The sequence below is a fragment of the Electrona antarctica genome (genome assembly GCF_951216825.1).
Source record: "Electrona antarctica genome assembly, chromosome: 23".
NCBI lineage: Eukaryota > Metazoa > Chordata > Actinopteri > Myctophiformes > Myctophidae > Electrona > Electrona antarctica.
In genome coordinates, this window is record NC_136804.1 from 11,203,851 (window position 1) to 11,230,144 (window position 26,294).

Sequence of the window (26,294 nt, forward strand, 5' to 3'; positions counted from 1 at the left end):
CTCTATTTCATTAATCAGAAACGGAATGAATAAGAAGTCTCTCTCTATCTCTCACTCACTCACTCACTCACTCACTCACTCACTCACGCACACACACAGGAGCCTAAAAGCCCAGCGTTCTGAGTAAATCAGGAACAGGTCTCTTCTTCTCCCATCATCTGGTACGGCCTCTTGCCTCTGTTGTGGTCGTCATGGTGATGGCGGGAGCCCCCGGGCACACCAGGGGTTGAGCCGGTGAGGAGGAGCTGAGCTGGGCCCGTGTGTGTGATTCTATACTCTCTGAGTTAACTGTACGGTACACGGCATCACTGTCCCACTGCGGTGTGCCCCTCCGTGGTGTCCCACTGCCACGCAGTGTATTGTCCCTATACACCCGTATGGCGGAGCAGAAGAGGCCGAATGGCGGCGGGGCGAACCCTGATGGGCGAGGCCCCGACCGGGGCCGCCACGTCGCAGCCACCTTGCTGGACAAAACCAAGGAGTTCTTCCAGACGTGCGACATAGAGGAGAAAGGCTTCATCACTCGCACTGATATGAGGGTAAGAGACATGGGGGTGTGTGTGTGTGTGTGTGTGTGTGTGTGTGTGTCTGTTTAGGTGTCAAATTGACTAGAAGAGTAAAGCTAAGTATCATCTCTCCTGCTCTCTCACTCTCCCGCACACACACACGCACACTCACACACAGTCACACACACACAAAAAGCCAAACCACACCAAAGGGTCGGGTGGGAGAAAACCTTTTTTAAGGTAGACCACACCAATGCAACTCATTGCAACTAAATTAGTTGCATTGGTGTGATTTACCTTAAAAACCGTATTGTCCCAACCCAACAATTTCGTGTGGTTTGGACTTTATAGATAGGTGCTCTTTGGTGATACAGTTAAGATTCTAGGTACCAAAAAATGGTTTTCAGAGAAGTACTCCTTAATTCCCAAAAGAATTCCAAGGCTTTGATGAAAGAAAATAAATTATGCCTTGGAATTATTTTCTTTGCAAGTCTGCAGTCTAAACCTTTTGGGAATTAAGTAGTACTTCTTTGAAACCCCCTTTTTTTGACAGATTGCAATGTGGCACGAAGCAACATCATGTGAGCTTGTAGATCTGCTATGTTCACTAGTTTGGACCCTGGGCAAACATCTGATTTCTCTTTTGGGTCTTGAGCTAAGAAGTCTGGGAACCACTGGCGTAGAGCATACAGTATGTACAAGTATCTCCAACCACTTTGAACACTATAACTAGTCCCTATTCTGGGGTGGGGGAAAACATTCAGCAAAAGTATTCTGTTGGAAAGCTAAAAAAACAAAAACAGGTGAGCTAGACTCATCAGGGGTTCTCAACCCGTGGGTCGCGACCCCTCGGGGGGTCGCCAAATTATTTTAGGGGGTCCCCAAATTATTTTCAAAAAATAAATACATCTTTTTTTTTTTTAAATGTCACGATTTTTCAAAAATAGCAGACCTACAAGCTCGTAGCACGCCACTCGGTGGCGCGCTATGAGCTTGTAGATCTGCTATTTTTAAATAGCTAAATTATAACAACGCTTAAAACACCAAAAGGGGTTCCCGCCCAAAATGGTTTAAGGTTATTGTAGCAGTCAATTTATATTGGGGGTCGGGAGGGGGCGGGGCGGGGGTCCCGAGACGTTGCCAAAGCATTTTCGGGGGTCCCCGGCCCAAAACGTTGAGAACCCCTGAGCTAGAGAGCCCTGGAGGACGCCCTCCATATTGGTTAAATAAACATGTGTGTCCTCCTAACAGAGACTCCACAGAGAGCTCCCCCTCTCTGCAGAAGAGCTAGAGGACGTGTTTGACTCGTTGGATAGCAACCATGACGGGTACCTGACGCTAGAAGCTTTCTCCTCCGGATTCAGTGAGTTATTTTCTTCTTCTCCTGTATGTTTCCTTTAGGTTGCGGCGCCAGGAACCCCAAATAATTTTCTCACTCAATAAACCAACAGACGGTATAGGTATGGGTATCTGCACAACTGTATACACCATAATGCTTTGCTGCACTGCCCCTCATTTTGGAGAGGGAGGAGGCTGCGTTGCGTGGAGGTGTGAACTTGTAGTCCAGGAAGGAAATGAGAAATTTAATTTGGTTCAAATGTGTGCCGCTGTTACGTATCTACTACAAATACTATTAATATTGAGTGACTGCAGTTTCTTCCAGCGGTGAAATGTCCCTCCTTATGCGTGGGGCGGTGTCCTCGTGTGCGTGGCGTTAGTCCGACGTCCCAATAATGCAACATTTCCTAACCGTACCCCTAACCCTAACCTTGCGCGGAAGCCACGGGTGAGTCATACTAACGGGACGGTGGTGTCCTCAGGTCAGTTTCTGCGTGGTCGGAGGATCTCGGTGAATGAAGACACCGGCGTGAGCCCCGCTACACACGGCCTCAGGGCCAAGGAAGCGCTCTACCAGACCCAGTGGGACGCCAAGCTGGCCGGAGAAGAGGACGACGAAGAGAAACACTTCTCCATGCTCCTGGACAGCCTGGGAGCCAGCAGTGTGTTCGAGGAGTACGTCGTCTAAGTAGCCACCACACGTGCACTAAAGAAAAGTCTGGTGCCAAAAGTAAAAGTTCAGTTATGTCCCATTTCACAAGTTCCTTCCCCGAAGAAGGCAGTATTTCTGTCCGAAACGTTGGTTTGTTTTCTCTGTGTCCACAATAAACTCTTGACATTTGGCAGCTACGACGAGTGTGCGGCTACACATCTTTCCTTTTCCAGTATTTTTCCCGTTGGCTGGCACCTCACAAGGACCAGTGTGATATGTGCACCTTTCTGCTGCTATACCATTTCACAAGTTAGTCATGTATAAAAAAATAAAAAAAAACTTTTTAAAATAGCAGATCTGCAAGCTCACAACGTGTTACAAAGTGATGCGTTGTGAGCTTGTAGATCCTGTAACTGCGTATTTCTAAAATAGGGTATTGAAACTTTCACTTAAGTAAAACATTTGAATACGTCTTCCATCACCGATAATATCAGCTCTGTTCTCGGTCTCCATCATCATCAGTGGTGGAAAGTAACTAAGTACATTTACTTACAGTAAGTACATGTACTTAAGTACAATTTTGAGTTATTTGTTGTACTACTTGAGTAATTCCAATTTCCAATACTTTTACACTCCACTACTCTCAGAGACTTTTAATCCACTACATTTATTTGAAAACTTTAGTTACTAGTTACTTTGTAGTTTCTGATTATTTCTTACAAACATACATTAACCACTTCAGCCCTGTATACATTCTGGCCATTTGAAAATAGCCGATCGCGGTGCGACGCATTGTGAGCTTGTAGAGCTTGAAGATTTTGTAAAAATGTTGAACTTGTGAAATGGGACATTCTGCAATATGGGTACTTTTACTTTTAGTACTTTAATTACATTTTGATACCAGTACTTTTGTACTTTACTCAAGTAAATTCTGAACTTTTACTTGTACATTTCTATATTGCAGTAGTATTGATACATTTACATAAGTAAAACATTCGAGTACTCCGTCCATCACCGATAATATCTCTTTTCTCTGTCTCCACCATCTTCATCATCATCATCATCATCATGCTCATCAGTCCGGGGGAGGTGCGCAGCCTGTGGGCTCAGCTGAGGAGAGACGAACCTCACCTGTTGTCCAACTTTGAGGAGTTCCTCTCCAGGGTGACTTCACAGATCAAAGAGGCCCACAAGGAGAGGAAGGACATGGAGAGCGCCCTCCAGAGGTGGGTGGGATGGAGGAGTACGCACATGCAGTACACGTTGCAGTACACTACACGTTGAACCGTGTTGTTCAGAGTGAAGGGAGCAGCTATGTAATAAACTAGAATTTTCCCGCTCATCCCAGAGTTGCGTTGCCCCGCGTTGCGATACAGAAGTTCACAGTGACACGCGTTGTATGCAGCTGTTTTGTGTTGTAGCGCGTGCGCTCGTGTGCGTGTAGTGTTGGTGTTGTTGTTCTTATCCATATATGCGCCTCGGTTCGTCCCGTTTGTTCCACGCCAGGTGTCGACGCAGTCGTTCGCGCAATGTTCGTGTTTGCATGATTTTAACTGTGTATGTAATCGCGGCGCTCTCCATCCAAGTTAGAATCAGTGTGCGGTGTGTTGTTGTTCTTCTTCTTCTACTTTTGTTTTCCGGCAGGCTGTTCAATGTGTGTGTGTGTGTGTGTGTGTGTGCGTGTGTGTGTGTGTGTGTGTGTGTGTTGACATGTAGTAACGGATGGGTATTATTATTATTTGTTGTATTTTCACATCAAAGAAAATTAATGTAAATGAAAATAAGCAGACATGAAACTGCTTTTTACTGTTTTTGTTTACTTACAATAAATTACTGTTTTTGGAGACCAAAAGATGTTGAGAATGGAGCAGAACATACTGTAGTATATTTTTTGGGGGACCTTGACTGCATTATAGTAGGGCTACAATCTTTTGGATTGCGGATTGCAGTGACCCCACATTGTTTGTTGGGGAACAATATTTGTAGTTACAATGAGGGCTACATGAGCCGAAGGGAGAGAAACACTTCGCCTCTCTCCAGTCCGTGCGTATGGTGCTGGTACGGATCGCATCGCTGACTGACATAAACACACGGTTACAATTCAGAGGCACTTCAATAAGAAAACTCAACTAATAACGCTTGTGTGTGTTAATCTGCCCGATGCTGACGTTAGTATATAATGTTTAGATTGTTTTCCTGGCTGAATAGCAACGGATCGCATCGCTGACTGACATAAACACTCCAATTCAGAGGCACCCCGCACGCACGCACACACACACAGTCACACACACACACACACACAGAGAATCCATGCGCCTCGGTGCGTCGCAGTTGTCATGTTTCCATTAATTAAACGGGTCGCGCAATTGTCGTGTTAACATTAATGAAACTGGTGGTGCAATTCTCGTGTTTGCATGAATTAAACGGTGTATGTATGTAATCGCGCCGCTGTCCATCCAAGTCCGAATCTGTGTGTGTGTGTGTGTGTGTGGGACTGTGTGTGTTGTGGAAGACGGGGAACAATGTTGCCAGGGTCGTGAATTGTAAGCGAGTTGTAGTGTGTGTAAGTAGCGTGGTGAAAGGCTTTGTTTCTGGGTCTGTTTGCTTGTTTCTGGGCCTGTTTTCATAGACCTGGCAACAGTGGCCCGTGTGTGTGTGAGTAGTGTTGTGTTCGTGTTGTTCTTCTAATGTGTGTGTGTGTAGCATGTAACTTCCGGTGTTGCAATCGGACGTAACATAAAAACTCTCGTGGGTGACGTGGTTGGCTTTGAGCAAATGGGAGAGGGGATGTAGTGTTGCCAGGTCCGCGTATTGTAAGCGAGTGGTAGTGTGTGTAAGTAGCGTGTTGAATGGCATTTCTTGTGTGCTTGTTTTCATAGACGTGGCAACAAATTAGGCGGGGGTGTCGGTGCTTGTGGCGTGTTTGTGTTTATTATTGATATTGCTATTGTTTGTGAGTATGGACGGGAGCCGGCTTTAGTGGCAGGGCAATGACAATTTTTACGCGGGTGGTGTTGAGTGTGGGCGTGCGGCGCGACATGAGGAGATAGCCGTGGATCGACGCGGAGGGTAAGTCTGTGACGTGTTAGTGTGTTGTTGCAGTGTGTGTTGCAGCGTGTTGCAGCGTGTCAGTGACGTAGTAGCTGGTGACTTGGGGTTCCTTTTCCTGGTTTGGGCACACCTTTTCAAATGTATAATAGATAACATTGGAAACTTGGAAAGAATAGAAACAACAAGTGTTGGGTAGTCAGACAACAATTCCACAATTTCCGTTCATGAAAATCTTACAAAAGATCGGGAAAATTTGCGCGACTGTTTAAAGACAAAATGGAAGCATGGACAAGGCGTCACATCCGTGTTATTGCTTGATCGTTTTCAGGGCTTCCGTGAAGCATTCGAAAATTGTGCAAGGCAACAGTCGTGAGACTAGTGGTTGGGGGGAGAGGGGATTTTAGTCAAATGTGTTCACTTGAAAATGTATTTTGTCATTGAGTGCTAATTAAGGGACAATGTATACATTGAGTGCTAATTCAGGGACAAAGTATACATTTATGTATTGAGACCACAACACAAAAACAGTGAACACCCCCCGAGCTGTTTAGCTTGCAGTCAGTCAAGTTAAAGTATTATCAGTGAATTGGATGTATTTTCAGGACGTCAGGGTTTGATGTCTCAAATGACCTACATTTAAAAGGTTTACGAACATTTGCCTTTTAGAAACTCAGTGCTCTCCCCTTTAGTCACCTGTCCTAAATAACCAGGCAGCACAATATTGTGTATGTGGCCTATGTTTGTGTTTCTCTGTAATTCAATGCAGGATTTGATCCTTTTCAAATGACACACCTATTATATGAAGTCTGGCCATTAGTGGGACATTGCTTTAATTTAGTGGTTCTCAAAGTGGGGTCAGGGGACCGCCAGGGGACCGCCAGGGGTCCTTGGAGTGGTTCCAGGGTGTTCCCCAGCAAGAAATTGTTACCATGGCTATTTAAAAATGCCAGATATACAATCTCACAGCGTGTCACTTAGTTTGTGCCACACTGCGAGCAGCAATTAGGAAAAGACTCGGGTGCGGTTAGCGTTAGATATTTAGAGGTTATGTTTAGATTTAGATTTAGGGACAATGCGTCACAGTGCGATATGTTTTGAGCTTGTAGATTGGCTATTTCGGTTTAGGATTCAAAATGTCAAAAAGGAAAAATAAACTCTAGAAATGGCTTTCATAAAATCTCCGGCCAAAAACACTCCTCAGAAGTGTGTGCGTGCATGTGGTTGGTTTCCTGGAACTGCATGGTACAGCTTGTTGTTCTGTATATCTCACTAATCAGATGTTTAGGTCTTAGATTATCAGGGCCATATAAATACCTCTTGGTATGTGTGTGTGCGCACGTATGTGTTTGAATGTGTGCGTGTACTGTATGTATTTTCCCACAGTATTTACCACTTCTGTTTTGGTTTTTTTTCCAAAGCCTTCTCCGCTACCAGACATGATGTCATATATTAGCTATATACAGTACTGTACATTGTGTCTCTCTCGGTGTATAAATAAAATAATGGGTCACAGACTCACACTCCCAACAAACATAGCCTTTGTGAAGATTTATCGGTGCACGGCGGAAGTCGAGGTCCAACACATTTCGGCATGAAGCCGTATTTATGTTCCACAGCACACCGGTGTCGCTTACGAAATGAGATCGCATAATGTGTGTCTGAATCTAGATCGCGATCTTACTTCGATTAATCGTGCAGCACCAGGTTAAAGCCAGTGGTTCTCAACCTTTTCTGGATCAGGAGGACCCACTTAAAAATCTCTGAAGCGTTTGCTTTCAAGATTGTTAACATGTCATGGACCACCTTTCTCTCATTACAGGAAAGCTGCGACTCACAACAGCGAGATCCGCAGTTTATATGAAGAGATGGAAGCACAGATCAAAAATGAAAAAGACAGAGTACTTCTTAAGGTATGAACGTTCACTCTTATAAGTTTACCTGCATGCATGTATAGCTGCTCAGAGGTATTCAACAGGCGGCACGTGGGGCGCCCCCTGGTGGCCCCTGGAAGAATTTGCTTTTTTTGTGGCTAATGAAAGTTACAGGTAGGCTATGGTGTGTGCGATATGAGTTTACCATAATAACAGTAATCCTTAACACCCTCCGTGCCATTGGCGTAGATCTAGGTCAATTGACGCCTATTATTTAATACTACGCTTATTGCCGTTGATATATAACAGTTTGTTAACAGTTTTTTGTATTGAGTTGTGCTTGAAATGTACTGTAATTCTGTTAATAAATACTTCAATCAATCAAACTTAAACTATAGAAGGACTGTCATTGTGGATTTCTTTTTTTTTTCATGTCATATGAAAGCAGGGAATCATGCAAAAATAATGATGTATTGGTTAATTAGATTGAGTGAATCTTGCAACTACAGCTTATGGAACTGAAGGTAAAACTCTTGTAGAGAAAACACCATTTGCATGGCTTTGGCTATCATTCAGAGATAGCTAGTAGGCCTACTACAGGACATTTTCATATCATGCATAGTGGGGGTTGCACACATTCAAATAATATTGGTTATTATCATATTCTTCCATAATAAAGGACGAAAAAGGCGTCTTACCTCGTCCGCCTTCCGCCCTCTGTGATGTCCCTCCGTTTTAAGTCTGGTCGCGATGTCCCTTCGGGGATCCTAACCCTTGCCCTCGGCCCTACCCCTTGCTCCAAAGAGAATTGAGATAACCCTTCCTCCTCACGTGAACGCGCATCAGCAAGGGGAAGGGCTAAGGGTGATGGAGAAGGGGGGAATTGGGAAAGGGTCCAAGTGTTTGCCGCTGCTGGAACTAGTGCCACAGGATGACAAACATCAAGCATAAACATGACAGTTTTCACAAAATATCATTGTTTATACAGTACAAACATCTTTCTTCAGACACAAGCCTATTTAGACACACTATTTTATTGAAATGAAAAAAGAAAATCTCAGATTTTCTCCCGATCATTTGAAAATGACATGATCGGCTCCGATTTCCGATCACCCAATCCGATCAGGACATCCCTAACACATGCCTAAAATTGCTGATATTTGCGCCGCCCTCGTTGAAAAGAATGTCACACTTTCTTGTCACACTCCATGCAGGGCTGCATGAACAGCACTCAAGGTCTGTTTTCTGCCCCCTCAATGACGTCACTCTCCTAGTCTACACCACTCTGCCACTCTCCATCTAGGCGTCGCCTTGTACGTAATGGCCTGATGTACCATTGTCTGCACCTCGCCCTCTCCTGTCTCTCTCGTCACGTCTTCTCAAAAGCATTACATCTCTTCTTCCGCATCCAAATGAGTGTCTGCTGTGTTTGCTAGCTGCTACACTTACAACACTTCAGTGACTTCTTCATTTCCGCCTCGAAACGTAGCATTGCATTCTGGGAGAGCTACATAGTGTCACAGCTACCATCTATAGTGGATGAATAGGTGTATTGCGCACAGGAGCACACAAGAGGGCGGCTGTGACTCAAGAGGTAGAGCAGGTCGTCCAATGATCCTTGGGTCGGCGGTTCGAATCCCTGCTCCTCCTGACCACATGTCGAAGTGTCCTTAGGCAAGACACTGAACCCTACATTGCCTCCAAAAAGTTGGTCAGTGTGAGCTTGCCACCATTGGTGTGGGAAGTGAGGACGCTGGCGTCGACTGTTCTCCGCTTCACCTCCCAATGTATGAATGAATGAACCATTGTAAAGCGTTTTGAGCACTTCATTAAGAGCAACGCAAGGCAGCGCATACATAGTACATATATGTAAGGACATGTAATACAGTTGCGTGCATTGCGTGTCAGCTCTCACCGCCAACGCACGTGCAAATGACCTTGCCATGGCCTTAGGGTCCATTTGGAACCCCTGCAAGGAACCCAGATGGCCCCTGGGCCTGGACCATCGTTTGAGAACCACTTTCTTAGATTATTTATACTGGTATCAGATCGGTACTCTGTATCAGGAAGGAGAGAATGGATATCTCTACTATCTTTACTTTCTTTCTTTCATTAAAGGAGCATTCAGTGATTTGGGTGATTTGGAGAAAAAAAACGGTCCACCCGGTAACAAGATGTGCACATGCACACGCTCTACAGTGGGGGAAGTACAACAGACCAACAGCACGTGCACCAATGCCCGCCCCACTCGATCATGATTGGAGGAAGGCCCCTCTCATCCTGATTGGATGAAGGCTTTGCCACCCAAAGTCCAAACCGAAACTAGGGTTTTTTGAGCCCAGGGGCTCACTGGGGACAGGGAGGAACTCCTTATATGGTCAGCACACTTTATAGTAGGGAGGATTATCCAAAAAATATGAAAAAATAAGTGATATTTGAATTAAGTGAAATCACTGAATATACCTTTAATATGTTTTTGTTGTGTTTTTTACGTGATCGTCTTCCTTAATATGAATAAACAGGCTGTCGGTTCTTATTCACACTCTGAGTCTGCCTCTGTCTGTATACTCTGTTGATGTGCAAAACACTACATTTCCCAGCAAGACTTCCACTTCCCACTAGCTCACAGCCAACCCTCCATGTGGAGAGATGTTGTGTACTTTTTGTTTCTTGTCGAGGCACTTGTTCATTCATCTTTCTTGAACAACTAGTGTTCCCGTAGCTTGCCTCGCCACGGTTCCTCTCCACTCCAGCCTGTCGCCGAACAATCAGAAACGGAAGATTCTCGGGAGGAGGTCGATGACAATAACGATAAAGGATTATGCTCTAAATCTTCCGAAGTTCCGACGTCTCAGCAACAGGTATTTGGAATGGGAGCTTTTTTGTGTGATTTCCACGTTGAGGCTTTATTTTAAAACAAAGGCTATTTATTTCTGCAGCTTTTGAAAGTACAGTATACGTCAGTGTGTGATGTGTCTGTGACGTGACTGTGTGTTCACTCTACATGCCAAGCTGACTCAGTGGTTGTTCAGATGTCAGTGTTCAAATTCCCTCCACCTCCCCGGCCTCCTCCCTGTGGCATTTTGTTCTGTAATGGGTGATTCTGTGATTACAATGTGATTTATGGATTGTACTATATGTGTGTTAGATTATTAGTTCTGTTATGGGTATCTTTGATTATAATGTGTTTGTATAATGTATAATGTGTAATGTGGTTCTAATGTGTTGTATAATGTGTTATGTGTTTTATGGATTGTATTATGATCACGTGGCACATGGATGCATTGAAAGTTATGTTGTTGATGTAATGTCTTTGTCTCATGCTCTGCTCTGGGGTTTGTTGTTGACATCAGAGCTGTGTCTCGGTGCACAGATAATCTGCGACATCAAATGTGATATGATATCAGAGCTGCATGTGTATCGGTGCACAGATAATCTGGGATATCACATGAAGCAGAGCCACACCGCCATACTAAATGCAATAGCTTTGCAATAAATGGTTAATGGTCAATCTGAGCTGAAGAGTCTTAATGAATTTAAGACAGACATGATTTAACATTACTGCATCAAAAGTAATCAATAAACATACTATAACAACTAGTCAAATTCTATTGCGAGGTGTGAGCTTGTGTGGTGTATTTTCACACCCCACTGTGTTTTGATTCACACCTGAGAACTTCAAACAGTATAGAACAAAGGCTTAACCCCAGGGTACTTCATGAGAACTCCTATGTGTTTGCTTCTCAAGAGACCCAACTATTCTGACCAGACAATATGACTCCACTTAACCTGTAGTACCAAAATGTAGTGTAGTTATTGACAGAATATAGCATTATGGCCATATGGACTATATTTACGATTCCACACTTGTACATCTGCTATTGTCAATTTTGTCAAACAGAAAAAAATATGCCTCAACTCCTACATTCCCAAGTGCTTGTCAGGGTGGGGGTCCCCAGTTCAAATACGATTATTTCGTACCACTGAAGTACCAAGAAATGGCACCCTTTTCACATTGGCTTATTATAGCCCCACCAGGAGGCCACAACCTGACCTGGCCTGGTGGAGACCTGTGCCCAGAGGGGCACTTTTTCTAGTTGTTTTAGTTTCTTTTTTTCCCACCAAAAATACCAGTACGCGGCAATATGGTTTGGCTATGCCAATATGGTTTGGCTATGCGTCTCCTAATACCGGGGGGGGGGGGGGGGGGGTGAGTACCACTGGTCCAGTTGAGATCATTGAAGCGTATCTTCCATGTCTCCAACATAGGACGCTGAGCGTCTCCAGATACACAGCCAGGAGTTGGAGCAGCAGCTGTTCTCCAAGGAGAAAGAACTGGAGCATCTCTTTCAGAAACAGAGAAGGGTGAGTGGAGATTGTCATGGAAATGCACTTTATTGTTTCATTATTGATTTAATATTATTGATTTATTATACATTCATTAATCATCTTATTTGAGCATTACTTTTATACTGGTACGACTGGATTCTGAATTATTGCAGTTACTACATGATTATGTCTGAATTATGGGGTGCTCTAGCAGGGAACGTAACCAGATTGGACATTGGCCTAGTGCCATGGGAGATTAGCAACGCACACTCGCGTGTGCGCACATGCACACACGGGGGTAAAAATAACGATCTCCTGGTGGCAGTAATAAATTAACCTTTTTCATAGCATTAGCATTATATTGACATACATATATTAGGTTACTGTTACATCCTGTTTTCAACGGTACTAATGAAGGTTCTAATGTGTGGCAGAGAGTATTTTTAGTTACAGAGACTCTATTTGCCTCCTTAGAGTTGTTTCCGATACCAGTATCCGGAAAAGATGCCCATACTGCCTAAAATGCTGATATCGGTATTGGTATGCCAGTCTATGCCATTCCGATTTATCACATGACAATATTTCAAGCCAATAATTATGTATCCACCAGGCATGGGGAGAGAGTATATTTTGCACTCCGTCTGTCCGTCCGTGTGTGCATGCGTGCGTGTGTCTGTGTACAGCTAATCTCTGGCACCGTTAACCCTGTCGATGCCAGATTTTGCACACACTCCCTGAGTCCCTGGATTTCAACGATGAACCTCTGACCCACATTGTCCAGAATGGCCTTTTATAGCGCCACCAGGAGGCCAACTTTTGTAAAACACATTTTTGGATATTACTTCTCCAAATTCTGTCCAAAAATCCTGCAAATCGTTACACAGTATCTCTATAGTCATGTGTTCAACATGAATCTGTCCGATATTTCATATTCCATTCTAATTGGCTAACATTGGCTTTCAAAGTTTTCAGGATTGGCCCGTTTTGAACAAAAAGCCTCAAATCATGAACGCAGCGTGCAATTTACACACAAAATCTTTCACGGACTTTCCTACTAGGCTGAGGAATATATTCTACCCTTTTCACATTGGCCTGTTATAGCGCCACCAACAGGTGGATTTTAGCAAAACACATTTTTGGAACAAAATGCCTCAAATCATCTAATTGCCATCCAAGGCGTAAGAAGAAACCATTTTCACATTGGCTTATTATATCCCCACCAGGAGGCCACAACCTGACCTGGCCTGGTGGAGACCTGTGCCCAGAGGGGCACTTTTTCTAGTTGTTTTTGTTTCTTTTTTTCCCACCAAAAATACCAGTTCTGGTTTTCGCTAAACGCAGCAATATGGTTTGGCTATGCCAAACGGTGAGGACGCGAAGCCCATGACCATTGCCCAACGGGTGGCGCTATAGCACAATGCAACATTTTAACATGCATAGCTCATGAACCGTTTGACCATCAGCAATAAAACTTCGATACACATATGCGTCTCCTCATACCGAACAACTTTCATGTTCTGACTTTTGACCTCTGACCTTTACATCACCCACCATTTTGAATTATATGAAAACAGTTCAAATCTATCTCCTCCCCCAATCTTTGATCAAAATGCACGAAAATGTCTACACATGAACTTTGGACCTAAGTGAAAATGTGTACAAAGAATATAGCTGCAACCAGCGATAACTCATGCCCTGTCTGTCTGTCTGTCTGTCTGTCTGTTTGGGGTACGACCAGCTGCAATATTGCTGGGTGACCTAAAGTGGCACTGTTGAGCAGCCTAAAAGGGCTTATTGCTTGGTTCCGTCTTATCGCTGCTTGCAGCTATATTTCTCTGTACTATTTACATTATTATTTTACTAACTATAGCTGCCCTTAATGGAATAAGGGCAACAATAATGGAATTTTATTCCTAGATCAGTGGTTGCCCAGCCTTTTAATTTCAAGGACCATAACTCGGAGAGTGTACAAATGGAACCAGATACGTGTCCATGTGGTTCAATTTGTACTCTCTCAGAGTGCGGTCCATTTGGAACCACCTCAAGGACAAGGAATCCAGAGAGTCCCTGGACCCCAGTTAGAGAACCACTTCGTCCTCAATTATTTTTAAATGACACACTGGTATGGGATCACTACACTACTCGGCATCGGCCCATCTCTCGCCTCCTCCTTCCTCCCAGTTGGAGCTCCAGTGTCGTGAGCTGAGCACCGAGAAGCAGGAGAACGTCAAGCTGAAGATGACCTGTAACGAGCTGTCCCGAGACCTGGCGGGCACCAGTCAGGAGCTGGCCCTGGCCCAGGAGCAGCTGACCATCCTGGAGGAACAGGCCGCCCAGCTGAAACAGGACAAAGAGATGTGAGTGTCAGTGGTTGGAAAAAGTACTCAAGTTGTATACCCATAAGGAGGTATAATTTTTCGATAAATCTATCATCATGGTTAAAATGGAGGAGTTTGACGTTACAGTGCGTTGTATAGGAATTAAGGGGGCGTGTCTGATAAAATGAATATCAAATATCTAACTTAATTATTTTATTGCCATCTACGCTTATAAACGTAGCTAAGCTAATGGGACCTATTTATGCCAACTACGCGTATAAGCGTAGACAACCGTTTAATCCATATATAAATGCGGCGTCTGTTTGTTTACCTTTTAGCATTGCTCTGTCTAGTATAGACCTCCTCCGTCACCAGCAGCGATGCGATTTTTAAATCCAGCTTCGTTGAGCCTCCATTATAACCCGATTTTCAAAGCGCTGTATCTCAAAAGGTTCGAGAGCTGTCCAAGGTGCGCCGCCGCGCACCCGGCGATCGTAAATAATTTGTGAGTTTGTATCGCATCGCTGAAAAAATGTAGCTGGTTCTACTGCTAGCTAAAGGTATTGAGCTGTGTTGTGTGGTGTCGTTCCACTTCCGGAGGCCCCCACCTTCCTGTTTAACCCGGAAACAAATCAAGCTCTGTATAGGTGGAGGAGCGGCATATCTGCAGTAACAGCATGCTAACACCAGGGAGCGGCGAAGGAGTTAAAAAGTATCTTTCTGTTCATGAAGGCTGAGAGTGGAAGTCTTTTCCCTTTTTCCTAAACCCTAACAATAATGTTTATTTTCCCTTTTCCAGGGAGATGTACAGAGTAACAGAAGGACTGCAGAGAGAAAAGCAGAGTCTAATGAAACAGTTGGACCTCCTCAGGTAAGACATAATCAGCAACAAGTCTTATTGTGTTGTGCCAAATACAAAGTCCTGAATTGAGTCTAGGGCTGCGTCGTCGATTATTCGGTCTAATTTTTTTTCCAATTTATTTTTATGAAACATGCTTTTTAATTGTGTCAATTGTGAATCAACGCAAAATAAGTTTAATTTATGTTTTATAATTGACTAAATCGATTAGTCTGATAAACCTCTTTGTCATACAATGGTGTCATGCAAAAATAGCCGATCTACAGTACAAGCACATAATGTGGTGCAATGCTATTTCTGCTATAAAAGGATAATGCATTTTTTCCCCATTGATTATTTAATTCAATTCTTACTTTTTGTAATTGATTAAATTGGTTCATTTGGTTATCTGTTGCACCCCTAAATGAGTACAAACAAACCTATGAATACATTATTCTAAAAACATATTAATAATAAATATCTGTTTTCAATGTCTTTTCTCAACCATCCCAGAGAGATGAACAAACATTTAAAAGATGAGCGTGACATGAGCTTTGGTGCGGTGAGTTTGTTTCAAATGTTTCATCTACAAATATATTTCACAATAATAATAGTATAATAATGGTTGTCAGTGTCTAACAAGCCGTGTTGTTCCCTTTCTTTCTAATAGCCTAAGCCTCGAAGTTCCCTCAGACAGAAGCAGAAACAGAGAACGAGTCTGGGCAATTTATTCGATGACTCCAGCCAGCCGACGAAAAGGTGAGTCTTTTATCTTCTGAATGCTTTTAGCATAAATCACGCCTGTCAGTTGCTTTCATGTGTGAATGGATGCGGATGTCCTCCCCTACAGTAGGGACAGAAACCATCATCACAGATGAAAGGAGGTAAAACTGATTAATGGTTAATGTGGTTAAACGCTAACGTGACATGGATGCGTTCCAGGTCTCAATGGATTAAGACCTGAGGCCGATTCATCTCTAAAAAGTATTTTGTTCCCATTGAGTCCAAGAAGCAAAGATCGATGAAGAGTTAAAAAAGTTTTCACAAATTCTCTTTTCATATATATATATATATATATATATATATATACACATAGTACATTGGTTCATTGGTAGTGGTCTGTCGGGCAGAAAACTTATATTTTCATGTTTCAACTTTGAATGTGTTTTTTCTTATTAAGCCCTATGCTTCATCATAGTGTCGCACAAATGTAGTGACGATAGCAAATCTACATGCTCACAACACCTCGCAATGCGAGGCATTGTGAGCTTGTAGATCGGATATTTTCACAACTTAATAAGATAACAAAGGAGGGAACGGTTTTGGACATACAAGGTTTCCACCTGACAAACGAAGATTCTATAACTGGGTTTTTAAAAAAGTATTTTGGTCTCAAAAAGCTCTTTGAATTGACGCGCTACCATCCTCCCCCCTGTTTTCCCGTCTTGTTTCCTTTAAAGAAGCTCTTCTCTGTATGTGGACAGGTCCTTCCAGTATCTGGAGGCCTTGCCCATCGAACACCTTCAAATCGTGTTTGTTGCTTCCTCCTCCTGCAGCGAGGACGACACCGCCCCGCCCACCAACGGCAAAAACAACAGCAACAGGCCTCCACGACAGCAGCAGCATCGGCCCTCCTCCTCCTCCTCCTCTTCCTCCTCCTCCTCCACCGCAAGGGGAATGCCGGGGGGCCTGCAGGCCAGCAATGGCTACGCTGGTGTGGCGAAAACAGCCGCGTCACAACGCGGGAAGGCGAGAGCCAAGAAGACGGCCAGCACCAGCAAGATACCCGTCTCGAAAAGTACACGACCGGAGATGGGGACGAAGGGCAGGGGAGTTGGAGGAGGAGGGGGGGTGGCGGAGGAGGACGAGGTCCTGGACGCGCCGCCCGACGGATGGCCCCTGCGTCGGATCATCTCCATCGAGGAGGACCACCTCCCGCACCTCCTCTACGCAGGGTCTGGCCAGCCCCTGCTGCACCAGCTCAGTGAGGAGGATGAGGAGGAGAAGGGAGATGATGAAGACGACAGTAACGAGGAGGAAGGGGAGGCGCTGGCGGAGGAGGAGGAGGAGGAGCGGGAAGAGGAGTCATGCGACCTGGAAGATGGCACCGTCACGGCCACCGAGGCCTCTGCCTGCCAACCTCCCCCCGTGTACACCGCGCCTGTAGTGACGCCGGCACCAGCAGAAAGGAGGTCCCGCTTCGCCAGGACGAAGAAGACCCCCTTGTTCCCCAGAGGCCAGCCTGTCGGAAAGGAGACCCAACACGTACGTGAGCCAGGCTAAGTGCTCCTCAAAGTTGTGGGTCTTCCGGGGGGGGGGGGGGGGAACGCCATGCGTCAATGGCGGTCTGTGCCTTGGATTTAAATGACGAACATATTTGTCAATGGCAGTCAATGAGTTTTAATAACCTAAGCCCTTATTGTTCAGCTATTCGAAGATAGCCAATCTACAAGCTCTCAACGTACAATGCGCCTACAGCTTGTAGGCTGGCTATTTGGGATTTTGCATCGGCCCAAAACGTATTCTCGCCCTCGTATTGAGAGTGAACAGATTGGAGTTAACCACTTAGACCCACTATAAAACGCACTTGAGTTGCACTGTACTTGGTGCGCTCTTTATTCGTTCAACACCAAATCCCGAAAATAGACCATCTCCAAGAGCTCACAAGTTCAACATGTGATGGGTTGTTAAAGTGGTTAATGTTCTGTGTGTGTGTGTGTGTGTGTGCGCGTGTGTGCGTGTGTGCACTTGTGTGCGTGCGCGCGCATGGTCTCCATCAGGGGGTCAAAGAGGGACCCTCTCTTACACCTGAGCGTCTGTTCAAAGTGCTGCTCATCGGCAACTCCAGTGTGGGAAAGACATCCCTGCTCCGCTCCTTCTGTGAGGGACGCTTTCACACGTCTACCACCGCTACTGTGGGTGAGAATGCATACAGTGACGAGGTGGAGCTGTTGTTGGGATGGTGTGCAAGCCAAAACAAGCAACTACACATTTAAAAAAAAATCTCAAAAAAACACAAGCCGCAGCCACCATACTCACAAGTGACTTTACAGGAAAAACAAGCCCAAACTCGCCTATAATAAACAGACATGGCAACACTGGTGTATATAGTATTACGTTCGAGTTGGGTGGCATATTGTTTTGTTCAAGTTGGGCATCGTATAGACCTACTTATCCTACAATGTAATGATTGAATACTGATTGAATCCATTGGGGTCCAACTGGCAGCAGCAACTAGCGAAACTAATTCCATTCATGCGTGGAAAGCAGAAAGCAGAAGAGAAACATGTATACAACTGTTAACAGCAGTGTAACTATAGGTCAGCCGATAATAAATGTTAAAGGCAGCAGCGTTGATGTAATACATGTATAAATATTATCATCGCCTGGAGCGATCTATAACAGCTCTAGCTCTGGTCCAGGCTATGGGACTCGTGCAGCACAGCCTCTCGACTTCTGCAAACATAGGCCTACAAATAATAATTTCTCACCAATACAAAGACGGTTTTGTGATGAAACAAGCCCAAAATGACACAGTCATACATTTTACCTGCTGCACACACACACACACACACACACATAGGCCCTCATTTATCAACCGTGCGTACGCCAAATTATGGGTGCACGCCGAAATTACCGCAATTTTCGGCATTTACCATTTCCACCAAAGCTTGAAATTGAACTTGTGCCAGGACAAAAATCACGTCTGGTCGGGAGCTGTCGTACGCTTTGTCCTCACCTGTTTTTCTGTCGTAGAACAGCGGAGCAGCATTGTCTGAACTGCTGACACGCTGTCACACGCATCTAAACATATGTTTTCACTCCTAAAATGTTAATATAAAACTGTATGTATATACATGTAAAAAAAAGAAAAAGAGATTTCCAGAAGTAATTCAAATCGCGCAATTAAAAACAATATAACATGTTTACAATGTATTAGTTTGTGCTTAATCAAACTTTACTGGCCTTGTTATGCGAGCGCACTTGTGAGATGATTTGGGAGCGCATGCGGCATGAGTGTGACATCAGATGCCTATATAATCACTGTGATATTATAAAAAAAGGCACATGGACTGCACGCCTTTATTTCCAAGTGACAATGACAAGCATACAGCTTGCCTATTTGCAATAGGCCTATCTCACAGCCCCCTTTCCACGCCCACTTCCGGTAGATAGTGGTGTCATTTAACATTAGGCATTTACACTTTTTTTCTCTGGAGAATCTAAGTACATTTCCTAATGTTAAAATGTCAAAGACCGATAATAATATGAAGAAAACACAATGGTATAACAACTCAAATAAGTAGAATAAACCTTACCTTTACAGAACGGTAGTTTGTGGCTTGTGAAAATACCTCTTTTAACATGGAAGCCTATGGACCGCAAAAAAAATAACACCACTATCTCCAAAAGGGGGCGTAAAAAGGGGGCGGGGAAATTCTGTGAGATAGGCCTATCGTAGCAGGCTATAGGCGTAAGGGGCTTAATCATTCACCATTTAAATAAGTGCTTTCTTTGACAGTTCAGATAAAAGCAAGATCATTTTCGGGGGTCAGGAGGACGGGACCGCGGCGTGCGTCGCCAGCCCAGCACATACTGTACCAGCACACATGCAAGCCTTCATCCATATGTTTATGATTCGTTCATCAATGATCAAATCACTCCATAAACGTTGATTATGACTGCCTTGACGACATGGTAGCCTATCTCTCATGCAGGCATCACTCACCCACAGGACTTATCACAGCAGTGCGCAGTGCACAGTCTCACTGATCGCCTTCGCCGTGCACTGCGCACGAATGGGTAAAATTAATATAGGCCAGCCTACAAACGTATTCCATTCATGGCGATGCGATGTGTCATGTAGCCTTAAGGTGCGTGCGTGGACATGACAGAAAGGCAAGTGAGGTGAGAGGGAAACAGACAGGGTAGGCCTACAGCTTTATTTCATTCATGCAGGTGTTCGTTCTTTATTTATTTAAGATACAACACACCAGTTAGTTGGGCTTGCAAGTTGTGTGTGTGTGTGTGTGTGTGTGTGTGTGTGTGTGTGTGTGTGTGTGTGTGTGTGTGTGTGTGTGTGTGTGTGTGTGTGTGTGTGTGTGTGTGTGTGTGTGTGTGTGTGTGTGTGTGTGTGTGTGTGTGTGTGTGTGTGTGTGTGTGTGTGGGGGGCAAGGCAAGGGGGAAACTTTTGCATGGTTGCCTTGCACACATGTCGGACTCTGAGAACAACTTAACATCACATGAAAGAGCTTGTGGAGCCACACTGCCTGCACCAGAGTCCTGGTACACTGTGCTGAGGATTATCTCACGTCTGATCAATTACTCGCCTTCGTTTTCATCTACAAGATGACCTTTCTCACGCCCCCCCCCCCCTTCCCCTCCGAGCTATTCATTATTTATTATTAGATCTCAAAAGTTGCAGCCTTTGATAAGGACCGAAGGCAGATATAGCACTGCCCTCCTGTGGTCATTCATGAGTGGTGCACACAACAACCCATTGAGTGAATAAATATAGAGAACAGAAAAGAAGGAGGAAGTCTGCACTCTGTTTTGAATGCTCCCAAAAAATATTTTATTAGCAAAGTGGGGAAAAAAACACAAAGAAAGAAGAAATATAGCTGCAATAAGTGACCAAAGTCACTTATTTAATTATACCCTTAATTATTTTGATCAACGTTTGACTGTCTTATGGTACCAACCTCAGCGTGGAATTGTGGACAAAATCTTATCCAACGTTAACACAATTCGATTGGGGTCTGAGAGGCTAATTGTGGTGGTCCGTGGCTCAATTAATGCTGAATAAATAATGGTGCCTTGATGTGAAAAAGGTTGAAAACCACTGCTCTACACCAGGGGTTCTCAACCCGTGGGTCGCGACCCCTCGGGGGGTCGCCACATTATTTTAGGGGGTCCCCAAATTATTTAAAAAAAAAAAAAAAGATTATTTTTTTAATTTTATTTTCACGATTTTTCAAAAATAGCAGACCTACAAGCTCGTAGCACGCCACTCGGTGGCGCGCTATGAGCTTGTAGATCTGCTATTTTTAAATAGCTAAATTATAACAATGCTTAAAACACCAAAAGGGGTTCCCGCCCAAAATGGTTTAAGGTTATTGTAGCAGTCAATTTATATTGGGGGTCGGGAGGGGGCGGGGCGGGGGTCCCGAGACATTGCCAAAGCATTTCCGGGGGTCCCCGGCCAAAAACGTTGAGAACCCCTGCTCTACACAACACCAGTTTGTCTCTAGGGATTTAGATCAGGTTACACCGTTCAGACCTAGACTTCCTGATTTCTGGTTCATTGAGAACGTTGTAGATTTCCAGGTGGTCCCCAGCAGCTTAATGACGGAGAGTTGGTAACCAAATGGACCCTATAGAAATAGATCCTTAACTCTTGAGAGCGTAAAATGAAACACAATGGTTTCATTCCATGCTCTCAAGAGTTAAATTATTGTTAGACATCTATACACAATTAGAGAATGTAGAAGAATTGTTATTTTGGTCAACGCCTGTTGTCTCTCCTATGGTAGGCTACCACATCAATACAGCATGGAATTGTGATCCTATCCAACAACAACAAAATGATTCAAGGTCTTTGGTCTGAGAGGCTAAATGTCATCAAATGGTGGTACGATGCTCAAATGTAGAATAAATAATGGACCTTGATATGAAAAGGGTTGAAACCCCCCCTGGTTTAGGGGTAGGTAAAATAATGTCATTGTTCATTTGTGTCAGTGTTGGTCATAGTCTTTTGAATATCTTTTGAATAAAATTCAATAGTTTTGGTCATAATATTTTTGTCATCTGGAATGTTTTACTTTAGTCTAGTTGTAGTCGTATTATCATAATATTGGGCCTTAATGGCGTCATAATGGCTGAGTTTACACTTGGTTGCATTCTGAAAATAGCCGATCTACAACACCCGAGTATTTTTATTTTATTTTTATAAAATTGTCAATATAATTAGTCTTAGTTTTAGTCATCATCATAGCTTGGTTTTTATTTAGTTTGAACAAAGGTGAAAGGTGAAAAAAGGTAGTCGACGAACATTTTTAGTGGTGGTTTTAGTAGACAAAATCAACACTGCTTTGTGTCATTATGAATTGCAGGTATCGACTACAGTGTGAAGTCACTGACTCTGGACAACACCCAGATCGCCATGCAGCTCTGGGACACCGCTGGACAGGAGAGGTCTGTCACTCCTCATGCTCTGCATTTCACTTAAAGATGGAGGGCCGTGATTTTTTTTCCACCTAAAACATGATCATCAGGTACTATGATTATACTAGGAGAAAGATTTGACCCAATTTCTCCTTTCATTGTCAATAGCAAATATTGAGACTTGTGTGGACAAGATTTACGTCGTATTTGGCGGACATTTGACCCAATTTCTCCTTTCATTGTCAATAGCAAATATTTGAGACATTTGTGGACAAGATTTACGTCGTATTTGGCAGACATTTGACCCAATTTCTCCTTTCATTGTCAATAGCAAATATTTGAGACGTGTGGGGACAATTAAAAGCTATACCCTCAACAATGACCACCTAGCCATGCGCACACACACAGACACACACACACACACACACACACACACACACAGAAGAACATCAACCACTTTAACACTTTGACTACTAAACCAATCCACCGGACAGAATGGGATATGAGACGTGTGTTGATGACATCATCGCAAAAAGGTCCGTCGCGCCAGCGTGCAAAGGGTTATGGGAAATTGAGTCCCTATTCATTACAATGGAGGGGGTGGAGCGGTGCGGAGCGCTTCCGGCTCCGTTCTGTTGTTGTGGTCGGCACTTTGGAATAGCAACTCAGCGGTCGGTCCAGTGGCTGTTCAAAGGTAACTTTAAACTTAGGCAGTCTAGCCTAAAAGACGGCCATAAATAGTTCGCAGTTAACCTGTTAACACAGACACACACACACAAAGGCCAGGGAGGAGGGCGGTGCAGTACAGTACAGCACCACTCAATTCAGACGGGTGTGATTTCTTTTGTAACTAATAAGTATACTAACTTGCCACAGGTACCGCAGCATCACCAAGCAGTTCTTCAGGAGGGCAGACGGCGTGGTGCTGATGTACGACATCACCGTGGCCGACAGCTTCAGAGACGTGCGCCCGTGGCTGGCCAATATCCAGGTCCTGACCTCTGACCTTTAGACCAGTGGTTCTCAACCTTTTTATATCAAGGCCCATAATTTTTTCAGCATTTGAGCCACGGACCACCATTTGCCTTGTTGACCCAAAATGAAATTATTTTGTTAACGTTGGATAGGATTTTGTCCACAATTCCATTCTCTAATTATGCAGACTTCTTGAAAGATTTAGTAATGCAGATGTTTAACAATGATTTAACTATTGAGAGCGTAAAATGAAACCAAATAGATGCTATGAGCTTGTAGATCTGCTATTTTTGAAAAATCGTGAAAATGTGGCGCAAATCTTTGAATATACAGTATATTCTTTCACAGCGAACATTTTTAATTCAAACATTTGCTTCTGGGGGGTCCCTCCCTGGAACAACATTTTCAGATGGGGGTCGGCGGCCAATTATACATAATTTCGGGGTCCTTGACATGAAATAGTTTTGAGAACCGCTGACATAGAAACATATAGGTTTTTCAGAAAACTGTCAGGATTTAGAAGACATTTTGTTGGTCCTCAGTCCTAAATGTGTTAATTCTGCTGTTTTTACCCAGGACGCAGCAGGAGAAGCAATCCCCATCTTGCTCCTGGGCAACAAGATGGACATGGAGGGAGACAGGGAGGTGTCTCACAAAGAGGCGGAGCAACTCGCTTATGTCAGTGTGAAATTACAAAACTTTATGTTATTGCGAACGCAGTGATTGCGAACGCAGTGAGCATTTACTATGAGACCCAGCAGATCATGTCTGTGTGTCTGTGTGTGTGTGTGTCACGCTGTAACACCACCAGAGGGCGCAGCTGTATCACACACAAAAACACACACACACATGCACGCACACACACACACACACACACACACACACAACGTAACTTAAAAAAACTTAACTTAAAAAAAAACTTAACTTAAAAAAAAAAGTTAAAAAGAAAAAACTTAAAAAAAAAACAAAAAAAAGTTAAAAAGAAAACTTTAAAAAAAACTTAACTTAAAAAAAATCTTAAAAAAAATCTTAAACAAAAAAAATAGAACTTAAAAAAAACCTTAAAGTACGTAATTTATTAAACATAATTGTTGTTATTGCAATTTACGAGCTGCGTTCGCTTCCCGCGTTCGCGCGTCTTACTTGTGTTGTGCAACTTTTGATATGTTGTGTTGTGTTGTTATGACTGTAAATAAGTAAGTCAGAGAGGCTTGTCGTCGGTATCATCAGAGAAGGCAGGGGTCATTTGTTTTTGGCTTTTTGTGCCTTTATTGATAGTTACAGTGAAGACTGACAGGAAAGAGGGAGAAGAGGAGAGACATGCAGCAAAGGGCGTCATGAACGGGACTCGAACACACAATGTGGCATGCGCCTGGACCACTAGGCCAGTGACAGTAAAAGGAAGGAAAGGAGAGGTCTTTATCCCCTTTCGTCCTGCAGATCATTACTACGCTCTTTTTGGCATTATATTTGATATCAAACGCTACCCCATAGTCGGAGCAAACATTTAGCAGCTGTTGAAACCACTGCACTAGACCCCTGGGACGTCTAGTTTACCAAACGTTTCTCAGTTATACTAGATCCCCTCCTGTTTGTGGTCCAGCTTTGAGGGTCTGTGTAAACACAAACATGGTCCTACACAAACATTTAATGCCATTGACAATGAATGGCCAGATTTTAGTCTTTGTGTAAACACAAACATGGAAGACAAAAAGTGAGGACGCAAATTGTGATTGGCCAGAATGAGATGATGTATGATGATGTTGTATGATGATAAGAGCGCCCCTCACTTCACACGGGTGTGATTCCCCCCCTTTGTCTTTAGTTCAATGTTTGTTTTGTAAACGCTTGACAATGAAGGAAAGATTTTCGTCATAATGTGTCATTTACGTCATATTGTCTCTTTATTGTTAATGGCGTTTAATGTTTGTGTTTGCACCGTTTGTTTTACATCACCATTACATCACCTAATCAACAGGAGTTAGACTTTAATATATTAGTGCCCCTCACTTCACACGGGTGTGATTTTTGCTATAATTTTGCATCCTTCTTCCTGTGCAGGAAAGCAAGATGATGTTCTTCGAGGTCAGCGCCTACACCGGCTGCAACGTCAGCGAATCTCTGACGCACCTGGCCAGGTAGGCCGTTTGACCGGTCCTATACCAGTGGTCAGTGGTGGAAAGTAACATAATACATAATAATACTAAAGTACTGTGCTTAAGTACAAATTTGAGGTACTTTTACTTTACTGGAGTATTTAAAAATGTCAGTACTTTTACTTCTACTCCACTACATTTAGATGCAAATATTGTACCTACTTTTTCTGTGCAAAAGCCATTGGTTCTCAACCTGTGGGCGGAGGCCAACTGGTGGGCCGTGAGGGTGAGGATATATTAGGTCAAAAAGAAAGAAAGATTGAGTGCCGTGATTTTTGTATTTATTTTTCATGTGTTTATGAGTTCACACTACTTCATTAGGCCCCTTGGTGTGGTTGTTATGTGCAATGATGCCTACCTGTGTTTTGGGTCTCAAGCTAAACAGTGTGGGAACCACTGCTCTAGAGTCTAGAGCAAGTCATCTATTTTAGACTATTTAAGACGGTTTCACTTTCACTCATAATAACGTTGTACATCACCTATTTTTGGTGAGTGACACCAACAATGTACAGTTGGAGGCCATCGATATTGTCCTTTGCTTTTTGCTGAGGTTTGCGTGATCTGCGCAAAAGGACAGTTAACCCATTTTGGGCGGGAACCCCTTTTGGTGTTTTAAACATTATGTTATAATTTAGCTATTGAAAAATAGCAGATCTACAAGCTCATAGCGCGCCACCGAGTGGCGCGCTACGAGCTTGTAGGTCTGCTATTTTTTGAAAAATCGTGAAAATATTTATTTCAGAAAACTGGAGGATTTAGAAGGATTTTTTAAAATTTTGAGGGCAGGCCTAAATGGGTCAAATGATAAGGGACAATATCGGTGGCACCCAACTGTAGATCACCTATTTTCGGTGAGTGACACCAACAATGTACTGATGTTTCCCAAAGACTGCGTCTGTGATGGTTTGCGGGTCAATTTCCTATATTTTTTCAGTCCAAATCAATTGTCTGTCTGTCTGTCTGTCTGTCTGTCTGTCCGTCCGTCTGTCTGTCCGTCCGTCCGTCCAGAGTGCTAAAGGAACAGGAGGACCGCGTCAGAGACACGGTCATCATCCTCAGCGGCCAGCCCGTCAAGAAGAAAGCCTGCTGCAAGTAA

General features: G+C 43.7%; 1 protein-coding gene across 1 annotated transcript; it reads left to right on the forward strand.

Annotated features, from left to right (window-relative positions):
• Positions 1–377: 377 nt before the first annotated feature.
• Positions 378–26,294, forward strand: cracr2ab (calcium release activated channel regulator 2Ab; the record flags this gene model as incomplete). Its single annotated transcript, XM_079494201.1, has 17 exons — positions 378–539; positions 1,758–1,869; positions 2,327–2,519; positions 3,576–3,722; positions 7,367–7,457; positions 11,688–11,783; positions 13,929–14,104; positions 14,865–14,936; positions 15,417–15,465; positions 15,580–15,662; positions 16,367–17,168; positions 17,684–17,822; positions 22,016–22,097; positions 22,944–23,058; positions 23,619–23,720; positions 25,104–25,180; positions 26,207–26,294. 17 exons carry the CDS (start codon positions 378–380, stop codon positions 26,292–26,294), a joined length of 2,586 nt encoding a protein of 861 aa, XP_079350327.1.